Consider the following 9,510-nt stretch of genomic DNA (forward strand, 5'->3'; position numbering starts at 1 on the left):
CATTTAAAAGTTTTAAGACAGCCAGATGGTACTATTATTTGTGCTGATCTCTGATCTCAATCTCCAGAGAAGGTTCAGCTAAGGAGAGAATTAAACAAAAACATGCTTTTTCAACACGGGGTTTGATGACAATGCTTAAGTCAGTTTCCAGAAGGTTCTGCTCCAATTATCAGGTAATTATAAAACAGAATGAATGTTTAAATAGTTAACAGAAAAAAGGTGATGATAATAGATTTGAAACAGTATAATACATAGGAGATGTCACAATATAATGCATACCTTTGTTTCCTTTATGCTCAGAAGTGATGCATTTAGAAATTCTTCAGTTAATCTCTTCCAACTAGCAGCTTTGCTGAGATCAGAATGAATGATGAATTTTTCATAAATTCTAAAATATATTCAAAAATAAACCAATAGTTAAAAACTTACATTAATAAAAAGATCTACAAGTAAATACATATATTCCTGAATATACATATGAATATACATATGAAACTAACTTACCCTTCAATTGTCTTTTCCACTTTGTGGCTGTTAACATCCAAGAAACGATGAAATCTAAAAGATAAAATGCAATTCTTATATGAATCTTGTCATATACCTAAGTGGACTAGTCACAGAGCCCTACATATCCCTACAGATATACTATATTCAGCAATATTACTTCCAGGAGTGCCCCTGTCCTCCTATCACCTCTACCATCCAGGCAAACAGCCACTCAGTGGTCTTAGAGACTGCTCAAGCACATGTCATTTTAGCCTCCTTTGTCCTCTGATTTCCTTATCTTCCCATAATGCCCTGCATCTAAGACCAGCACAGCACATTCTATAGCAGGGGTTCCTATCTTTTTATACCATAGTGAAGCCCACAGAAGTTTAGGGATCCCTTCTCAAAATAATGTTTTTAAATCATAAAATGAGATACAAAGAAAACCAAGTATACTGAAATATAGTTGTGAAATATTTTTTAAAGTTTGCTGATATAGTAAGATACATATTTATTAAAGCATTAAATAACAAGATCTAGCAGTAGATCCATAACTATCATTAAAATAGTAGTAAAAAATATTTAGAAATATCTGCCACAACTTTGTGATATGAACTACGTGATTTCTACATTTGACACAGTCATAGGTAAACCAGTATCGCTGGTTGCTTTCATTCATAATTTAAGAAAATGCTACTTTTTAGTTAGAGATTAGTGTTAAGTTTTCCTTGTCCAAATTCGTAACACCCAAATTCTATCTTCAGGCTCTCAGGTTAAAAACTCCTATTCTACATTGTATGTAATTAACTTTTGTCTCTGTTTTCCTTTAGGATAGAAGCTGGATCTCACTTATCTGAATTTCTAGGGCCTAGAACATGGCCACAATTAAAAACAAACAAACAAACAAACATGAATAGTTCATTTTTCTGATGGATTAAAGCATTATAAAATTGTAATACAGCTCAACCAACTCTTCTTTTCCGTTTTCTAGTATCAAAGACAACAATCTGTATTTAAAAGAATTTACATACTAAATAATATACTTAATTATTTCCCAGTAAATGGCTGAGTAGAACACCACTTTAACCTATTATTATTTAGTTTCTCTTTTTTAATCTTTAGTTTCTCAATGTGTAAAAGGAGATAGTAAATTCTAATGTCTCTCCCAAGTCTGAAATCATGTCCATCTACTTAATGCCATTGAGAAATTAATTAAAAGAGAAATTATTTGGGATATAGCACTTAAATTTCTACCTTATATGACCTATTCAGACAGTTACAGGTTACACCTAAGAATTGAGCTTATTATTTCAGAAACTTGGTGAGCTTTTAGACTAATTGTTCTCATTATAAACCAACTAGGTGCTGTATGTATCATTGTTAAGGCTGATATTCAAGATTACAGATACTGAAAAACTGTTTATTATTCAAGATTTCTACTGAAGTGATGCCTAGATGGCTCACTCGGTTGAGCACCTGCCTTCAGCTCAGGTCGTGATCTCAGGGTTCTGGGATGAAGTTCCTCCCCATTGTGCTCCATGCTCAAGGGGAGCCTGCTTCTCCCTCCGCCTGCTGCTCCCCCTACTTGTGCTCTCACTCTGACAAATAAATAAATAAAATCTTTATTTAAAAAAAAAAAGATTTCTACTGAAATTAAACAGGCAGAATATTAACACTGAACATTCTTTTAGAAATACTTCCATTAAAGATAATGATTATGACAGTAGACAACTTCCATAAATAAAAATAAGAGCTCTGACCTCACCTAAGTATCTAAACCAGATAAATCTTGAAAAATTACATAAGAAACTATATTAGAAGTTGTATTATTGGGTGGCTTAGGACTCTGTGCCAGGAACTGTTCTACGTGTTGGGATAAGAAATGAACAAAACAGACCAAGATCCCTAACCTGGTGGAACTTAGATTCTAGCTGGAGGTAGTGGTGAAGGAGACAACAAGTAAACAACATACAAGTCATCCAGTGTATTATGCTGTGTGTTTTTGAAAAAGAAAAAAAGACCAAGGTAAGAGAAATCTGGAGCGGCCCAAGAAGAGATAGGGTATCAGTAAGAATACAGTGTTAAGTAGAGTGTGACCATTATTCTGCTCTAAAACTTCACTTACCGATCCATTCAAAAAATGATCTGCAGCGGATCGTGCTAAGCGCGTGGATGGAGCAAGGCACAGACAAACACAGGCCCGTTCTCCAGAAGCGCGCTTCTAAGGATAAGGACCTCAACAACCCACAACCTACTCTTTCAGTATGCTTGTGTCACAGCGACAGGGATCCAGGGGGCATTAGGGCACCAGGACTCTGCGGGAGCAGCAGGGCCCGCGAGAGCTTGGCTGGGGGTGGGGAAACCCGGCCGCGCGCCCAGGATACTGCTTGATCCCTCCCTGTCCCTAGCCTCGGCCCGGGAGCCGCGCCCCACCTGAAGTTGGACCAAGCAAAGTGCAGGGCGAGCTGGAAGTTAGGGTCCGCCTCGTCCTGAAGGCCCGCCACATGGCGAACGAGCTCGCGAACGTCGCGCTCCTGCTGCGGGTCCAGCTGGCCCCAAGGTAGTGTCAGCCGAGACATACTCGCGCAACTCCAACCGCAAAGCACCTTGGCGGGGTCGTGCCCGCTCTCGCGAGAGTTCACACTCCCGGTGCTTTGCGACTCCGAGAGGCTCAGGACGCTGTCGCGAGAGTTCGCGCTCCTGCCGCGTTGAGTGTGCGCGCTTGTCCTTGCTGGCGGTTCCGGGTTGCGTTTTCCAGCTTCGTCTCGGTATGTTCAGGAGCGTGTTGAGAGAGTTAGCCGTTAGTTTAATAATAATGATGATGATGATAATAATAATTAGAGCGTGCTTAAGGAAGTAGCCGTTAGATTAATAAAAACAATAATAAAATAATCGATCGTCTCTGGCAAACCTTGGTTGTGGTTTAACTTGCGATATTTCGAGAGCAGCCAGTTAGTTTTCATTCAGTGCACCTATTTGCATTTGCCTTCCAGATCCCGTGACCAGTTCGTTGTCTATTCTTATCCCAGCTTTAGTTTCTCCTTCTAGTGGTGATCTCTAATGATCTCTCAGTTTCACTCTGTCTACTCAGGTCCCACGACCTGGTCCACACTACAGCAGATGTCCGCGAAAAGGCTTGTCTGGCAGAGGCAGACAGGCTGAGCGCTGCTCCACTGTGATTGGGAGCAGCCGAAGGCGATTTTATAATCTCTGTTGATCAAAGATGGAGTACTGTCTTTGTTGTTCATAATTAAAAACTTTGAACTGACCTTTTGTTAAATACTGTATATAACCATTCCAGAAACCTGTTACAAACACCTCTATTTTTTCTTTTAGTGATATGCTGGGTTTTCATGGGGTTTATCGTATTGCATTACTGTAGTGATGGATAGCTGATACACCACTGTCAATTCTTTGGGGTTCTTGAAACAAAATACCACAAACTGGGCGGCTCATAGTTCTCACAGCTTTGGAGGCTGGAATTCAAGATAAGTGTGTCAGCATGGAGTTGGTGAGGGCCTTCTTCCTGGAGCAGACTTCTAGATGTATCCTCAATGTGGTAAAAGGGGCAAGAGATCTAACTAGGGTCTCTTTTATAAGGGCACTAATCCCATTCATGAGGGCTCCATCCTTATGACCTGATCACCTCCCAAAGGCCCAATCTGCTAATACACTGGTCATTAAGATTTCAATACATAAATTTTGGGGGTACCATTCAAGACACCATAGCAACTACCTAAAATGTGGACTGCAGGCGATTGCACAAGGAGAGAATCTCACAAGGAGAGAATCTTAGTGTTAGAAATGGTTCTGTGGAAGGGGATTTTTACTCTTTTCTTGGGGAATCTTTTCTACTCCAGTTTCACCTATCATCTCTATGTTTATAACTCTCACATCTGTGTAAGAAGTTCTCATTTTTCTTAGCTCCTCAAATCTATAATCTAATCGCTTACTGTACATCTCTAAAAATCAAAGTATGTACATACACTTGCCTGTGTCTCCATTTCCTTGTCCAGATAGTTGGTTCTGGGTTTTGGAGGGAGTCTTAAAAAACTTTCCACAGGTTACTCCCAGTAATTTGGACCTCTTAAAGACTAAGCCCCTCTCCTGAACTTCTCTGGTTGGCCTGAGTCAGTGTCTTCTTTCTGAAGAGGGAGTTGGAAAAAAATTTTCAGAGGTGCCCTGGATGACTAAGCCCCACTCAAAATACCACAGGGCTCTAGATACCTTCTGTAGGCCTTTAAGGCTGGCTCTTGCTGGTCACCCCTTCTATAGTGGACATGGAAATTTTGGGAAGTACAGATGAAGATAGGACAGCAAGCAAATCAAGCACACTGCCACCTTTTCCTTGCTGACCTGGATCAGTGTTGTCCTCTGGAATGGCACTTAAATTTTCTGGAAGTGCACGCAGAGTCTGGGCTCCATGCATGACTGCAGCCTGGCCAAAAGAGCCATCCTCGCCCTACTTGTCCATCTTGTCCCAACACTCCCCACCATATGCTTGCTTGAAGGGTCTTAGATATGTTTAAAGGGTGTTTCTGTCAAATATACTGCATTTGAGACTTTGCCAGTCTGGGGATACCTATCACAGACCTGCATTCCCACCCAAGTCTGTATTGGCTTTTGAAGGGGACTTACAAAATTTGGGGGAGATTTAATCCCCTTCTCTTCATCCATGACCAGCCTGAGGCAGTGCCTACCTCTGGAAGGGAAATTGGAAATATTTTGGGAAGACAGAGTAAATGACCTGGACTTATATGGGAATTGTGGCTGACAGAGTGCACTCCCCAGGCCTGACTGTACTAAGTGAGCTGGTCCTGGTCTTTGGAGGGGGAATTAGAAACTTTTTGGGTGGAGTTCCTAATACCAGGACCCATCAAAGCTCCTTCTCAAGAACTTGGTGGCCTGCCCAGTCTTTTCCATACCAGAGAGAAACTTAGAAATGTTTTCAGGGTGCCTCCAAAGACCAGTTCCGAGGCAGGGCCACAGCCAGGCCCATGGTACTCTTCTAAGACCCCCCAGGCCTACCCTAGTGATTGCACCCTTTGGAGGGAGGCATAAGCTTTTTCAGAATGTGCATTTAGCTTCCAGTCTCCCAAATGGGATCACACTAGAACTGGATTGACCTCTTGGGCCTCCCTGTTAACCTGTAAAAAGCTGCTTGAGCTTATTCCTATAAAGTAAAGAGATGCCTCCCAAAAATGTTTCTCAACCCACCTCCAGTGGCTGAGATGGAAACAACCTGCCAAGAAGGTCTGAGACGGCACTAAGATTCATGCCCTGGTCCTGTGTGGTCATTGGTCCAGACGCCAGTCTGGATATCCCTCTCGGGAGGATATGGGCACCGGCTGGGCCAGTAAGGGCTGTCCAGGGAGGGTACCTCATATGAAATCTAGGTTGTGCCCCTAGAAATATTTTCTATGTCCTCTCTCGAGGTGGACATCAGCCTGTGACTGACATGGGGACCACAGCAGGGCATCTTGGTCCTGGCCATGGTTGCCAGATGCCCCTTGCAAACAGAGATTGATCCAAGCTGGCCAGAGAGGTTTTAAGTGGGTGCCTGTGGCCCAGCTGTGGCCCTGCATGGGACCCAGTCATATAAGGCACTCCCAAAACATTCCTAAGTGCCACTTGAAAGATGGGGAGCCAGTGAGAACCAAAAAGGGGATCCCAGGCCTTGCAGTTTCCCATGTGGGACTGCTTGCCACATGTAGCCCCCCACGTATTTTCATGTCTCTCACCAGAGAAGGGAGCACTACAGACAGGTCAGATACACTCTGAGATTGCCCTCCAGGCTTATTGAGATCTTGTGTAGGGCCAGTCATTGGAAGTACCACCCAACACATTTCTTTTTTTTTTTTTTTTAAGATTTTATTTATTTGAGAGAGAGAGAGCATGAGAGGGGAGAGGTCAGAGGGAGAAGCAGACTCCCCACTGAGCAGGGAGCCCGATGTGGGACTCGATCCCGGGACGCCAGGATCATGACCTGAGCCGAAGGCAGTCACCCAACCAGCTGAGCCACCCAGGTGCCCCCCACCCAACACATTTCTTAAGCTCTCTTTGGAGACCCAGCCTGGCTTCAGTGGGTAGAGAGCCTTGTGAAAGTGTCCTGATCATGGTCAAGTGTGGGTACTCATTACCTGATGTGCCTGTGGAAAACATTTCTGAGTCCTGTAGGTGGCACTGGTAGGGATGCCTTGGGATGGTGCCGGAACCCAAACACAGTCCTCTGAGAGGCCTGGCTACCAGATAGGGCTCCTGTATTATTATTATATTTTTTTTTAGTCCCACTTTGAAGTAGAGATCAGCCTGTGATTGACAAGGAGGCCCAGTGATAGCATGGTCTTGGTCATAGTCCTGGGTATGTTTAGACGGTCTGATGTGCCTTCTAAATATTTTTCAAAATCTTCATCATCACTAGCCATCAGGGAGATTCAAATCAAAACCACATTGAGATACCACCTTACACCAGTTAGAAGGGCCAAAATTAGCAAGACAGGAAACAACGTGTGTTGGAGAGGATGTGGAGAAAGGGGAACCCTCTTACACTGAGAATGCAAGTTGGTGCAGCCACTTTGGAGAAGAGTGTGGAGATTCCTCAAGAAATTAAAAAGAGAGCTTCCCTATGATCCTGCAATTGCACCACTGGGTATTTACCCCAAAGATACAGATGTAGTGAAAAGAAGGGCCATCTGTACCCCAACGTTTATAGCAGCAATGGCCACGGTCGCCAAACTGTGGAAAGAACCAAGATGCCCTTCAACGGACGAATGGATAAGGAAGATGTGGTCCATATATACTATGGAGTAATTATGCCTCCATCAGAAAGGATGAATACCCAACTTTTGTATCAACATGGACGGGACTGGAAGAGATTATGCTGAGTGAAATAAGTCAAGCAGAGAGAGTCAATTATCATATGGTTTCCCTTATTTATGGTGCATAAGAAACAACACGGAGGACATGGGGAGATGGAGAGGAGAAGGGAGTTGGGGGAAATTGGAGGGGGAGATGAACCATGAGAGATTGTGGACCCTGAAAAACAATCTGAAGGTTTTGGAGGGTTGGGGGTGTGGGAGGTTGGGTGAGCCTGGTGGTGGGTATTATGGAGGGCATGGAGCACTGGGTGTGGTGCATAAACAATGAATTCTGGAACACTGAAAAGAAATCTTAAAAATAAAAATAAATAAATAAATAAAAATTTTCAGATCTCTGGAGTGTCCAGCCAGAGACATCTGTGGAGTGGTCAGTGGTCTGGTGAAAGTCCTGCCTGGACTCCTGTCATCACATGCCCATCTAGAAAATGTTCCCAGGTCCATTTCTGGACCAGGCAGGGAGGCCTGGAAGGGGAGTCTGGGTACCGGCTTCCCACTTCCAGGGTTGGCAGTACCTCAAAAAACATTTCCTAGAGTGCTGGAATGATCTGGCTAGAGAGGGGTGACCATGGGATTTGTCATGGAATTTCCAAGCCCACTCAAACTCCTGCATGGGGCCCACTCACCTCTCTGTTGATAGAAACAGAGTATTCTGGGAGGCCCTGGGGGGTGAAGACTGCAGAACTCTCAGCACATAACAATTTCCTCTAAACCCCTGCAGTAAGAGACTTGGCCAAACTCTAGCATGGCTTTTTGCAGCATAAGGCTATATCCCTAGGATGACTCCCCAAATTGTCCACCCCAAAACCCACCTGCTGGAGCCCCTCTGTAGAATTCACCTTGCACCTGTTGCACAGCCAGGTGTTTTCTCCATTTCCATACTTTTCCTACACACTGTGCCTTTCAATTACAATTTACAGAGAAATAGCAACTCCTTGCTCCCCATTCTACGTCATCCTAACCTGACTCCTTGCACATATAGATGTTCCATGCACCTAATAATTTGCTCACGAATTGTGTTATCCAGTTTATATGCCTCATGTCCATTATGAGCCATCACATTTCCAGCCATTGCACACAGTTTTTTAGCTGTTTGAAGATCCGCTTCTGCTTCTTGGACATCAACTTTCACTTTCAGTACCTGTGCTATGTTGACTCAAAACCACTGTCTGAATACCAATTGGCAATGACCGATGTTTGCATTTTTTTTTAAAGATTTTATTTATTTATTTGACAGAGAAAGACATGGCGAGAGAGGGAACACAAGCAGGGGGAGTGGGAGGAGGAGAAGCAGGCTTCCCACCAAGCAGAGAGCCCGATGCGGGACTCGATCTTAGGACCCTGGGATCATGACCTGAGCTGAAGGCTGACACTTAAGGACTGAACCACCCAGGTGCCCCCCTGCCATGTCTGCATCTTGCACACCTGCTGCCATTCATTCAGATATCAGTCTTGCATTCCTACTGTGTGTGACTCAATAGTCACTTCTTGTTCATTCATCTGCACTATCCAACATACACTTCATGCACACCCTTGTTGGTGCCATTCAACCCTCTTTTCCTTGCCCACACATTGTACTCACTGCAACTTCCCTTTGATGCCCACCCCTGTGCTATTCAACTTATACCCACGTAGACTGTACCATTGACTTCCAATTACTGTTCATCAACAATTTCCCAACTAAATACCATAGCCCTCAAACTTGTTTGTGATTCAACAACTCTATTCAGAACCATTCTGTATCATTTAGCTATCACTCCTTGCACGCCCAACATATACTATTCAACTTGACTCCTTGCACATCTAGTGGATTCCATTTTCTCTAATGCTATTCAACTCCTATGTATCCCCCAGCAAAACTATACTATAAAATTATGCCAGTAGCACATACAGTTGACCCTTGAACAATCTGGAGGCTAGGGTTCCTGGCTCCCACAAAATTGAAAATCCCAATAAAACTTTTGATTCCCCAACAACTACTAATAGCTGACTATTGATCAGAAGCCTTACCAAATAACACAAATAGTTGATTAATGCATATTTCATATGTTATATGTATTGTATACTGTATTCTACAATAAGGTAAATTGGAGAAAAGAAAATGTTACTAAAATCATAAAAGCTTCCAGGCTTATGCCTCAACTGCACC

General features: G+C 43.4%; 1 protein-coding gene across 2 annotated transcripts in view; it reads right to left on the minus strand.

The window, feature by feature from the left end:
- Positions 1 to 3,104, minus strand: part of TUBGCP5 (tubulin gamma complex component 5) — a 78,745-nt gene extending 75,641 nt beyond the window's left edge. For both annotated transcript variants that reach the window (XM_080809542.1, XM_080809541.1), the window contains exons 1-3: positions 2,920 to 3,104; positions 505 to 558; positions 280 to 388 (exon numbers count right to left, since the gene is read on the minus strand). In XM_080809542.1, the coding sequence (XP_080665668.1) occupies positions 280 to 388; positions 505 to 558; positions 2,920 to 3,065 (309 nt within the window). In that variant the 5' untranslated portion in view covers positions 3,066 to 3,104. The remainder of the gene's footprint in view (positions 1 to 279; positions 389 to 504; positions 559 to 2,919) is intronic.
- Between the last annotated feature and the right edge of the window lie 6,406 nt (positions 3,105 to 9,510).

This window comes from Martes martes (genome assembly GCF_963455335.1).
Source record: "Martes martes genome assembly, chromosome: 7".
Taxonomy (NCBI): domain Eukaryota; kingdom Metazoa; phylum Chordata; class Mammalia; order Carnivora; family Mustelidae; genus Martes; species Martes martes.